This window comes from Scardinius erythrophthalmus (assembly GCF_964197995.2).
Source record: "Scardinius erythrophthalmus genome assembly, chromosome: 10".
In the NCBI taxonomy this organism is placed as follows: domain Eukaryota; kingdom Metazoa; phylum Chordata; class Actinopteri; order Cypriniformes; family Leuciscidae; genus Scardinius; species Scardinius erythrophthalmus.
In genome coordinates, this window is record NC_138230.1 from 18290158 (window position 1) to 18303824 (window position 13667).

A 13667-nucleotide genomic window follows, 5' to 3' on the forward strand; every position below is an offset into this window, starting at 1 on the left:
GTACATGTATAAGTTTTAACTTCCAAATATAATTTCACACTAAATATATTAAATGATCAAAGGTTGCATAATGACTATTTCCTATTCCAAATTGGGTAATGATTGGCATTTTTCCATAATTCCCACGTATGTTTTGGTGAAGCAATGCCCGATTCGTTAACGAGTCGGATTGAAAGGATTTGTTTACGAATCGAACGAAATCAGTAAGCTAATACTAGACAGAAAATTTGAAGTGAACCGAGTTTTTTTTAACCGGTTCCAGTCCGAAAGAACCGAATTTGCTGGAAAGAGTCGGACCTCCCAGTCCCATCCCTATTTTGTTGGGGTTATTCACTAACCAATAGTAAACAGCGAATTTCTGTGACAAGGGTAAATAAACCAATCACAGGGCGCAACCGACCGGAAGTAGCAATGACGTTTCTAGATTCCCAAAACATGTTGACACCCGGTTCAGCTACATGACAGAGACTCGCTTAATCTGCGTTGTCTTGCAATCTAACCAACAAGAGTTACAGATCTTCAAGTAAACATGGATTACAGGTATAACGGACTTTACATATAGCGATAATCTTGGAAATATATGATGGAATTGCATGCGGCCCATCCATTTTTTACAGTCTATGGGCCCATCTCGATGTATTTAGGGGTGGGATTGCAGTGCAGTGATTAAAACTCATTTTATCAGCTCATCCTTTAAGGACACCGGCAGTGATTATGTCGAATGATATATAGAAGAAATGCTGTATCATCTAGTATACTTCTAACTGTCATTAAAACCCGCAGTGACTTGGTAGTTAGCAACATGATGCAAGTGAAATGTATCTAGAAAGTGGCTTTTGGTTTAAGAATGTCATGTTTTAGTAAGACCTAGAATGAATGTTACGTGTAATGAGTTCAGTGCGCGTATATCATTTTCTATATTCATTCATTCTCGCTGTCATTGAGGTGAAAGGCCTGAACAGTGATTGCAGCAGCATCAGCAGCACTGGCATCTACACAGGCCTTCTCGGCATCGCCCCATCCAGGTCTTCCTAATGCAGCTGCTCTTAGGCGTAAACCAAATGTATGTCAGCTAGGAAATACTTAAGCATCTAATAACATTTTTATTCAGTAGAATGATATATAGTTTATTGCAATTTGTGTATGGCTTAAACACACCATCATGCAATTTTCAATAAAAACTCCTCTAGCCTATAACATCACTAAACTTTCACGGTAACATCATGAACTAAATAGAAACTTATGTGAACATCTCGGGAATTAAAATGAATCAGGAGAGATGTTATGTAAGCTTTATGTAATACTTGATTCTGATTCTTGATTGAAAATTTCAGGGCAACGTTTCTTTTAAACCAATGTTTTCTACATAGCTGTGCCTGTGTTATGGGTTTTTCCATGGTCTCTACAAGTAAGATAAGATCATTTCAAATGCTGTCAAATCGATTAATCTTGGTTAAGTGCATCTAACATAAAAGTTTGCAAAAAAAAAAAAAAAATATATATATATATATACATACAGTGCTATGCATAAGTTTAGACACCCATGCTAAAGTTGACTAAAAAGAGGAATAAAAAATCATCTTTTGCAAATTGAACTTAATGCCTTAATTTAAAAAAATTGGAAAAATCCAACCTTTAAGGACACCAATTTTCTTTGTGAATGAATAATGTATCGTAAATAAATAAATGTTCTTCCTTAAAATACAGGGTGCATAAGTTTGGACACCCCTATGTTAAATTCCCATAGAGGCAGGCAGATTTTTATTTTTAAAGGCCAGTTACTTCATGGATCCAGGATACTATGCATCCTGATAAAGTTCCCTTGGCCTTTGGAATTAAAATAGCCCCACACTGTAAAAAGTGAACAGTTGGATCAACTTAAAAAAATTACTTCAATTGGTAACACCTAAAGAAATCAAGTTTTCTCAACTTAAATTATCACGTTTTATCGTGAAAAATGTGATAATTTAAGTTGCGAAAACTTAATTTCTTTTTTTTAAGTTGATCCAACTGTTCACTTTTTACAGTGCACATCATCACATAGCCTTCACCATACCTAGAGATTGGCATGGGGTACTTTCCATAAGATCATCTCTCAATGCAAATCAAACCAGCTATTAGGCTAACTGAAATAAAACCATGCCAGTCTCTAGGTATGGTGAAGGCTATGTGATGATGTTGGGCTATTTTAATTCCAAAGGCCAAGGGAACTTTATCAGGATGCATAGTATCCTGGCTCCATGAAGTAACTGGCCTTTAAAAATAAAAATCTGCCTGCCTCTATGGGAATTTAACATAGGGGTGTCCAACCTTACGCACCCTGTATTTTAAGGAAGAACATTTATTTATTTACGATACGTTATTCATTCACAAAGAAAATTGGTGTCCTTAAAGGTTGGATTTTTCCTAATTTTTTAAATTAAGGCATTAAGTTCAGTTTCCAAAAGATGATTTTTTATTCCTCTTTTTAGTCAACTTTAGTATGGGTGTCTAAACTTATGCATAGCACTGTATATATATACAAATATACATTTACAAACACACACACACACACACACATATATATAGCCTATATATATATATAGGTCGGTTTCTTCAAGCGTCTTGGAGACATTGCTACAGTTTTCTGTTTCTTCATGTAATCCCAGACTCGATGATGGTGAGATCAGATCTCCATGTGGAGCATAATGGATGTTTTCGGACTCCTTGTGCATACAAAACTATCACTGGATTATTACAATTAATGGCAAAAGGAATGTTTGGCCTACTGACAGGAAATATATAATATATCAATTATTTATATAATAAATACATAAATAACTGTCTTAAAAACTTTTTTTATGAAAATAATAACGTGCCAAACGACTTTTGCACAATACTGTGCATTCACAAACTTTTATGTTAGATGCAATTAATCAATTAATCGATTTGACAGCACTAATAATTAATTTCAAATCAAATCAATATTTCAAGTCCATTTTGTTATTTATTTGGTGAATAGATAAGTAATAATGTGGAATGATAATAAAAAAAAACTCCTTCAAGGTGATACAGGTCCCAGTTGGGGTTTATTTCGCAATAATGACCATCTGACTGAACATTATCCCTTATATTATGAAAGAGAAAATCGCAATCTTCATTATTTCTTTGTGAGTTTTATTCCTTCTTGTTTCAGATAGACCAATCACAGGCTTTCCTTGAGCACTCATGATGTCGTCAGCCTGTAATACGGGAGTATCTGCAGGTGGAGGAGGAAGTGTTGTCATGGAGACATCTAACTTCGCCCATGTCATCTTCCAGAATGTTGGGAAAAGCTTCCTCCCACAGGCAGCGCTTGAATGTCATTACACACTCACCTCTTTCATCACCCCACATCCCAAAGACTGGGTTGGCATCTTTAAGGTTAGTGTATATATTATTTCATCCAAGTCCACAGATGAGGTCTGTGCATGGCCTACAACATTCAGGTTTTCATAACACAGGAATGCTTTTCGTTAGAAAACGATATCCTTCCATCCGATTTATTCTCTCGCTCTTCCTTTTATGTTGAAATTTAATCTCGCACTCAATCAAGAGGAAATGAGTGCACGGAAACTTTACATCTTGTTAAGATACAATGACAGTTTATGACTCGTATTAAAAGCACTTCAAATCAACCAGATCTTTCCAGACAGCATTTAGAGTGGTGGGCTGCAGGGGAAAATGTGGATTGGAAAAAAGATGTTTAATCCACTCAATATCACTCGTTTTTGATGGTTAGTTTATGAGGGAAAAGGGTTGCGGTGTGAATATGTGTGTGTGTGTGTGTGTGTGTGTGTGTGTGTGTGTGTGTGTGTGTGTGTGTGTGTGTGTGTGTGTGTGTGTGTGTGTGTGTGTGTGTGTGTGTGTGTGTGTGTGTGTGTGTGTGTGTGTGTGTGTGTGTGTGTGTGTGTGTGTGTGTGTGTGTGTGTGTGTGTGTGTGTGTGTGTGTGTGTTTGTTTGCGTGCATGTGCTGTTGTGCTGGATGCTGTTGCCGTTTGACAATTGAATCCTTCCTTATGCCTTTTCTTTAGTATTTTCTTTTGTCATATTTGTATCTAGTGAAATAAAAGGTATTACCCATGTATAAATCATATTTAGTTAATAGAAGTTAGACTTATTATAGACCATAATAAATGGATGGATAAATTCGGACAATATCTATGGACTCATATTCAAATAATCAATGAGGGAATTATTCTCAGGCACACACACACACATTTAATACACACCTTAACCTGAGCTTTGTGCTTAGTGAACAACAGGCTCCCTCTGGTGGTATCCAGAAGGCACTGCTCTGAACAGACAGCGGTGAATTGCATAACAGTTTAAAAATTACTTACATTTTCTGTGTGCAGGTTTTAATTAGCTAAAATGATTGAAACTCGTTTCATCTCATTTAATAGTGCATTTTTTATAATATATGTTATTATTATATCTAAATAATTGTATTTGATCTTTTTATTTGTATAGTTATAGAAAGCTGCAGCTTTTTCATTTGTGCTTGTAATTTCCATGTGCATGTTTTATAAAGTGTTCAGTGGTTTTAAAAAAATGGAAATCTCTGTTCTTTAATATTTCAGGCTGAACGTACATAGTATTCTTTATCAAGGAGGATGTTGAGGCACGTTAAAAAATAGGCTACCTTTAAGCAATTCTCAAAAATGCTGTGTAATCATGCATATACACATACATATAGGTTTGTGCGCAGACACACACACACACACACTCAGACAGGTACTATATAATTAAGTTGTCGTGCACATGCCGAACATGTTCTTATGCACTTGATTTATAGTTACGTCAGCCCTCTTATTATTTAATTTATCATTTATCGGTCCTGTATGTACAAGCATGGCTTGTTTGAAACACACTCGGGTGCCTTCTCTCTCTCTTTCCTCTTTTCTTCTCTGTAATTAATAGGAGATTTCTTCACAGATGACTGTGTGCCAGATGAAAGCAGAATACTTTCCGTAAAAAAAGCGATTACAGATGTGATAAATTGTAATCAAAGTAAATGTCAGGTAGAGTTGTGAAAAATTATGAAGACAAATTGCTGACTTTGTGTGTGTGTGTGTGTGTGTGTGTGTGTGTGTGTGTATCGTTTGTAACTGTAAGATGTAACTGTATGTGGCATGTTTATGATGATGCATTACAATCTGTACTTCATTTCCATCATATTTCATTTAAAAAAGCATAAAAGCATATAATCACTCATTTGCGCACCCACAATGGGTGGTTTTGGAGGTGAAGATTTTACACTTGCTTCAAAAGCAGAAATGATGAAATCCACATGCACACACACTTTTTAGAGTAACCACACAATTTTAGGCGCCTTTGAAGCAAGTGTAAAATTTTCACCTTTTTCCCGGTCTTTTTTTCCATTACGCCTCCTTTTCCAACCTTACACACACACACACACACACACTGTGCCCCCCTTTCGCTGCTGGCTAAGAAGTGCAGAAGGGAGGCTAAGTGTTTCCATTCCTCCCTGATCTTATTGATATATATAACCTATGAAATTGATATGACACAAAGTATTAGGACTTTAGATCTCTCGCTGAGACTGCCTGTGTTTAATGTTTTGATAGTAAGTAATGCCTCTGTCTTTTTTCTCCCTCTCTTTCCATCTCTGTTTTGACTGGGTGTTCCTTAAACTTTTATATAGTCTCTGTGTTTATGTAGTTTCACTTGTATTGTTATGGCCAAACTCTTTGATTTATATGTTTTACTGTAACGGTTTTCAAAGGCCTCCATTGGTCTGGTCACGGAAGCTTTAGTTCTGACTCACTTCATGTTTTCTGTGTGTGTGTGTGTGGGTGTGTGTGTGTGTTAGGTGGGCTGGAGCAGTGCACGAGACTACTATACGTTCCTCTGGTCTCCCATGCCTGAAAACTACACTGAGGGATCCACTGTTCACCGTACCATCATCTTTCAGGGTATGCACTCACACACACGCCTAAAGTCAATATGTAATGCCTTATACAACACATTTTACTTCCATATTTTTTTGAGAATTGATTGGATGGTCAAACTTGCTTTTATCTATCATGATTTGAATGGACTGTGAAAATGGGTGTTATTATTAATTTTATTATATTATTTGTTCGTTTTTTGTTGTTGCTTTTTGCACAAACCAGGTTGATTATTTTATTATTATTGTTGTTATTTTAAGGAAAAAGATTTCATCTTTTCATAAAGACACAGTTCATCCAAAAGGAATCTTTGCTGTTTTTGTTTTGCAAGTAGCTTTCCTGTTATATGTTAGTAGGCCGATGTGTTAAAGGGACAGTTCACCCAAAAATTCTGTCATTAAAGGGGTGGTTCGGGATTTTTGACATCGGACCTCATTTTTAAGTCAGCCTGGTTGTTATTCATCAGTGGAGACATTTTTTTAAAAAAATTATCCAGTCCTTATATTTGGATAGTTAGCCGATGCTAGGCTAGCGCGAGTCAATAGGTATATGTTAGCCAGCCATTAAAAACCGTTTTACCCACTCCACAGTGCACCAAACGCAAATCAATTATAACACTAGACTATCGATGTATATGTCCGTTGAGAGAATAATGTTAGAAATCAAACTTACCTTTCATCACATTGCATTAGTTATAATTTGTTCCCTGTAATCATAAGCCTTTGTCTACAGCAGCAGCGGAGTGATATTGATTACCTAGGCAACCGAGTGAGCCGGTACACACATGATGCAAGAGTACCGGCATTTACCTGCCGCAGGCACACTGTGTGTTTACTTTTTGCCGCATTACTAACCGGAGCATAGTAAAATTCCGCAGCTGCTGAGAAACTAGTTCCTTTGGGATCATTGAGATGAAAGGTAATGTTTGATTTCTAACATTATTCTCTCAACGGACATATACATTGATAGTCTAGTGTTATAATTGATTTGCGTTTGGTGCACTGTGGAGTGGGTAAAACGGTTTTTAATGGCTGGCTAACATATACCCATTGACTCGCGCTAGCCTAGCATCGGCTAACTATCCAAATATAAGGACTGGATAATTTTAAAAAAAAAATGTCTCCACTGATGAATAACAACCAGGCTGACTTAAAAATGAGGTCCGATGTCAAAAATCCCGAACCACCCCTTTAATTACTCACCCTCATGTCGTTCCAAACCTGTAAGACTTTCGTTCATCTTCGGAACACAAATGAAGATGTTTTTGATGAAATTTGAGAGCTTTCTGTCCCTCCATAGACAGCTACGCAACTGACACTTTGACACTTCAAAAAGTTCATAAAGAGATAAAGAGTAAAAAAAGAGTACTAAGTAATACATAAAACATAAAGAGTAAAACTAATCCATATGTATTGAGTGGTTTAGTCCAAATTTTCTGATGAGACACGATCGCTTTATATGATGAACAGATTGAATTTAGGCTTTAATTCACAAATAAACATTCATCAACTCATACATCAGTTGTGGTAAACATGTTCGTTTGACGTGCGAGAACCAATGAGGTCTCTTCAGAAAATTTTGACTAAACCTCTCCGTTCAAATGGATTAGTTTTATGATCCTTTATGAACATTTTGAAGCTTCAAAGTGTCACAGAAAGCTCTCAGATTTCATCAAAAAGATCTTCATTTGTGTTCCGAAGTTGAACGAAAGTCTTACGGCTTTGGAATGACATGAGAGAGAGTAATAAATGACAGAATTTTCATTTTTGGGTGAACTCTCTCCAATATTTTGAATTAAGACTGCAGTACCCATTTCAACCACTAGCAGTCAATACTACATACAGTACCACACCTTTGTAAGACAGTTGTTGCTAATTAAATCTTTGATGTTTTGTTTTGTTGGGGCATTTAGTGTTTTATGTTTCGCTTAGTTTTCAAATGGCTTTTTTGTTGTTAGTTAGATAATACATTCGATAAAGACAAAACTGGGTAATCAAATACTCTGCATGCTGTTTCCTAGGTTATTATGTTCCCCGTAGTGATGGAGAGTTTTATCAGTTCTGCTACGTCACACATACGGGTGAGATCAGAGGTGCGAGCACGCCGTTCCAGTTCCGCCCAGCTACGCCCACAGGGGAGGAGCTACTGACAGTGGAGGATGAGGGGAACTCGGACATACTGGTTGTGACAACAAAGAGCGGACTACTTGAGGTATGCAAATCACACACACAAGAGTGCAAACCTTTGCCCTGTTCCAATACATAGTGAGTTACTTATTAAAGTGAATAAAAATAAATGACATTCATGACGACAATGAATAAATTCACAAATATTTAAACATTTGTTTAGTTCTGTAGTAAAAAGCATTGATTAACAGTGTGTTCACACTTGTAGTTCAGTTCGCTTGGTTCATTTTAACAAAAAAAAAAAACATTTAGTCTGGGTCAGCTTTGGCATTTTAACACCAAACCTAAAGATACCGAACCTAATGGCATAGGGATATGTTCACAACCCGATTGGTCGGCTTTTATTATGTATATTTCGCGATGGAACTTACTGAACATCCACAACATGTTGTGTGCTGGGATAAATGAGCTTGTTGTATGTGTGTAGCCTACATATGATGGTATTTTGACCAGTAAAGGAGTCAAAACAGTAGCAGGAATCCCTCCGTCACACACACAAACAAACATCTGCTGCGAGGAGACACGGTTCTGATGCCTGTATCCAACTGTGATGGCAACATCACGACTATGACAAGAAAAAGCAGGTATGCTTGAGCATTCTGTCCTTTTTAGGGTCTCATCTTCTTGTTTTTGGTTCGTTTACATGTCTTTGGTCCGTGTTGAGTTCATATTTCATTCAAACCGCACCAGAGTTCGTTTGGAAGTGGACCGAGGCCCATCTATTCAGCCCACCTCGGCCCGCTTGAATTGCAATGATCTGCACTAACAGGGCAATCGAACCAGGGTTCGTTTTAAACGAACCAAACATGCCAAGTGTGAACACACCCTAAAAAGTAGTTCCGATTAATTAACATGGATGATTTTAGCCAATATTTGTGTGTTCTGAGTTTTAATGTTTATAATAGTATCAAACTTTTATCTTCCAAAAAGGAAGTTTTAAACATTATCCAAAATTGCCACCTTTGAGTGTCCAAATCAGTCATCTATCAACTTCCATTACAGTCAGATGCTGTCTTAGAAGGCAGCTGCCTATGTAGATTGCAAGTCAGCTCATTTGTTTTTGGAACAGATCTTATGTCCGTTATTTTTTGGCTTATTATCTGTGTGTTTGTGAGCAGCAGCGTGTAGAGGAAGTTCAACAGGAGTGCAAAGAGCTTCAGAAAGCACTACACCTCCTCACGCAGGAGAGAGATCAGCTACAGGAGCGACAGAGACAACAGAACCAGGTACTAAACACACACTCGCATATAATGTTGACCAGCCAATGAAGCAGCAAAGATGGCTTACACACACACAGTGTTTGCGCAGCATATAACACACCAGAGATCACAAGTTCAAGTTATCTGCACTTCAAAGCGCTCTCCTGTGTGTGTGTATGTTCACATTTGTGCTTTAAGACTTTCTGTCTCCAAGTGTAAAACGCCTTTCTGTTTGACTGACGGTGAACTTACTCCCACAGAGCACTTTATCTTATCAGATAATGGCTGTGCGTGTCTCTGTGTGCATTACTGACCTTCCCCGTAAAGTCATGTGATTTATCCATATGCAATTCTGACGGTGCTGTGGATGATTTACTGAGAGTAAGAGAACTGGGAGTTTGAGAAACAGAGAGAGACAGAGAAAAGCTGACTTGGGCAACTGTTATCACGGCGGTGCCATGTCAACCACAGAGGGTAGACATGACGTCAATCGTGAACACACAGCCCGGAGTAAATGTCCACCAAAACCACTCAACTGAAAGGAGGAGACCTACCCATTCACTGGGAGACTGGGACAACAGCAGCCAGTCACGCGATTTTTCTCTCTCTCTCTCTCTCTCTCTCTCTCTCTCTCTCTCTCTCTCTCTCTCTCTCTCTCTCTCTCTCTCTCTCTCTCTCTCTCTCTCTCTCTCTCTCTCTCTCTCTCTCTATCTCTCTCTCTCTCTCTCTCTCAATCAATCTCTCTCTCTCACAGCCTAGTGCTTTGTGAAAAGTAAAACAATTGTCTTAGGGGCCTTTCACACAGAACACATTTTTGTTTTAAAAAAAGAGAAACGTCGGGTAGTGGAAGAGAAAAAAAACGTACGGTCTAGCTCCACGTTCTTAGAATGCAGTGTCATGTGTGAGACGCTCCAGAAGACACGAACACAGTGGTAAAACACATCCGTTTTTTATTTTTTATCAGGAACAATCTATAACTCTCAATCATTTTGCGTCTTTGGGTTTGCAGGCATTCGATTGGCTGATGTGCCTTTGGAAGGCGGGGTTTGAAGAGAGGGTGTGTGACACAGTCATAATGTCAAGTTAAATGCATTAACGTCTTTTAAAAAACGTTTTCATTTTGTTGGTTAATGTTGATAGCGCTATATTTATTTTTTCCCATTAATAACTAAACATTAATTTTCATCTGCATTTTCTCAGCCTTGTTTTCTTTATTGTACCTGTAAATTAGTCTTTACTGTCCTTTACAAAAGACAGCAATGTGACGGTCATTTTACTTTTAATGTAGGCTATATACACTACCGCTCAACCGTTTGGGGTCTGTAAGATTGATGTTTTTGAACATATTGTGAAATATTCTTAACATTTTCTTTTCCAATATATTTTAAAGGGGTCATGACATGAGAAATCAAATTTGCCTTGATCTTTTGACCTATTAGAGGTCTACATCCTGCAAGTTTTATAGCTTAAAATGTCCTCCTTATTATAAACAAAGCATTTTATTTAATCAAGCTCTGAAAATGGCTTGTTTTGATAATGCGGGATCTGTGATGTCACACGTGCAAAACATTTGCATACGACATCAGGGAATAGTACATCATCACACCATAGGCCCCGCCCACTGGCATTCAGTTGCTTAACGGCTGACATTTGCCTACACTGGCTGTGAGTGTGTCATCACGTCAAATAGAACTCATTATAATCACTGACGCTGTCAACACTGGATACAGTATAAAGATGTGCGTCCAGTTTTTGACACATTCCACGCCCTTGAGTCTGTCGACAACAGGACAAATGAAAGAGTGAAAGAATGTTCGCTTGGCGCGTCCAGTTTAAACAGCTCGTTTACAGACTTCAAAAAAATCCCAGCAAATTGATGGTTTATTTTATGGGGCCACAGATCGCGTCTGAGGATTATGTTTTCAGAACAATTACTCACGTACAATAGTGAGTGGACGTTGATACTGTTTCCTATGCAGTGACGTTAGCCAATCATAACTGTGGCCGTTTACTAAGCCTTAAATTAGCTACCCCTTAAAAATAAATCATTTCAGACAGAGGATCAGAATGAAGGTTAATAATGATTGGTTTTCTGCATATATATTTGTTTGTTTGTTTTTTGTGCAAAAAACTTTATTAACATTAAATGTGAACCTGAACCTATTAAAATAACAGAAAAATCCATGTCATGACGCCTTTAAAGGAGAACTTTGTAGCTTTTTTAACTTAATAAAACTGTCTAGAAATCATTTGGATGGTTAAACAACCTGTTCTGGTGATATTGGTGACTTTCCCCGCTCCCCCCAGCGTTCCCAGGCGGAAAACCAACCTTGCAACTTGTTCACTACCGTCCCGGCAAGATAGAAATTGGAAGTCTCGTGAGAAGCGAAAACGAGAACGAGCACGAAACACAAATTGCTTTACGGCAATTCGACATAAACACACACGCATGTATGATGTATTACCAGATTACCCACCTCGGTAGACATAGCTCCACACAATACAGCTGGCTTGCTCCGATCAAAACAAACGCACATGAGCAGCGGTAGAGAGGGGGAGGAGGCCGCCGCAAGTGAGTTTTTTGCGACCGTGTTGTGAAATATACGCCCCACCACAGCTGTAGGGGGAGCTCGTGGGGAAAACATGCGACAACAAAAGGGAAAATCAGCGAAGAAGTGACTAGAGTTCGCTAGAGTTGCCGAGTTCGGCTTTAAAATGTAATTAATTCCTGTGATGGTCAAGGTGAATTTCCAATATTCAGTTTCATGTGATCCTTCCCACTTAAAGGAGAACTCCGGTCAATTTTAACATTGAGCTCATTTTTTTGTAAATTTGGAGTGCTGTCAATACAGAGAACAACGACAAAAATCTGTGTTGTCTACACCGTGTTATCCTCTTTTTAAAATTTGCACCCTGTTGACTTCAATGTGGCAAGTTTTAAACCTGCTTTTAGCCTCTTAACATCCTTGATGTGTCATTACAAGTGCACAGGTCATGTGAGTGATTCCTTCAGAGTGAAAATGATGTTATTTCAGTCAGCGCACATACCTGTATTTACATCCTGTTTTCGGTCGAAGTCCATAGTAATCGATTGTCGAGTTCACGCACGAGATCATAAGTAACTAAACCTATGCGTGTGAACTCGACAATCGATTACTATGGACTTCGACCGAAAACAGGATGCAAATACAGGTATGTGCACTGACTGAAATAACATCATTTTTATTCATATCTTTCACATCTACTGCAGTCAGATTCACCGTGTTCACTCTGAAGGAATCACTCACATGACCTGTGCACTTGTAATGACACATCAAGGATGTTAAGAGGCTAAAAGCAGGTTTAAAACTTGCCCCATTGAAGTCAACAGGGTGCAAATTTTAAAAACAGGATAACATGGTGTAGGCAACACCGATTTTTGTCGTTGTTCTCTGTACTGACAGCACTCCAAATTTACAAAAAAATTAGCTCAATGTTAAAATTGACCGGAGTTCTCCTTTAACTCTAATATGCTGATTTGGTGTAATGCAAGTACATTGTTTTTATTAATATCATTATGTTGAAAACAGTTGTGCTGCTTAAAATATGTATTTATTTATCTGATCAATTTACAGTTTTTTTCAATTGTTTACACACATTTTCTGAAAGCATGCCTCATATTCTCAGAACTCTAGACATAAATCAAAAAACACACACAAAATGGGCAAAACCCCTCAATTCTTCTGCAAAATGAAACTTTACATTCAAAACAATTTTATTTCTTCTCAAAATGGTATTTTGTTGACACAAATGACACACACAAACCATCATATGAATAGACATTTAAAAGAACCAGTTGAACACTGATGTGCTCAATGTAAAACACTATGATGAATGGAAAACGCTTCTTCTCCATTCATCATAATGACGTTGGCCTTTTTTTTTTGTTCAGTGTTACACTTACTACAGACAGTACATACATAAGTGTGTTGTAAAATATTTGAGAATAATGTTTTTATACTCAGAACACACAAATACACTGTAACAAATATAGCCAATTTTATATTTCCCACAAAAACAATGTACATAGTGTACATCCCAACCAACTATGCTGCATCCTCTCTTCTGTTTCGGTCTGGCCACAGCACCTCATCCACATCACGAGCAATGTTTTCCCTGGCCAAGCAGCGGGGGAAATATCACCTAGCATGGCGATTCCAGCCATGAAAAGCATCAACTGCTATATCTCCACATGCGTCTTCCATAGCTCGGAGAAGGGGTGTACGCGTTTGTGGATTTCGGTCATACACTTTCCATCTCCAGGCAGAAAAAGGAATTGAGGAATGGAGAATACGGAGGGAGATAAACAA

General features: G+C 37.9%; 1 protein-coding gene across 3 annotated transcripts in view; it reads left to right on the forward strand.

Moving 5' to 3' along the window:
- Window positions 1-401: 401 nt before the first annotated feature.
- The window catches only part of tax1bp1a (Tax1 (human T-cell leukemia virus type I) binding protein 1a), a 35858-nt gene continuing 22592 nt past the window's right edge, over window positions 402-13667 (forward strand). Inside the window, exons 1-6 of one of the 3 annotated variants that reach the window (XM_081377167.1) lie at window positions 454-540; window positions 946-1063; window positions 3176-3402; window positions 5855-5957; window positions 7954-8144; window positions 9238-9345. In XM_081377167.1, the coding sequence (XP_081233293.1) occupies window positions 3208-3402; window positions 5855-5957; window positions 7954-8144; window positions 9238-9345 (597 nt within the window). In that variant the 5' untranslated portion in view covers window positions 454-540; window positions 946-1063; window positions 3176-3207. Of the gene's footprint in view, window positions 541-945; window positions 1064-3175; window positions 3403-5854; window positions 5958-7953; window positions 8145-9237; window positions 9346-13667 lie in introns of all 3 variants that reach the window. The other 2 variants (XM_081377168.1, XM_081377169.1) reach the window with 2 other exon arrangements.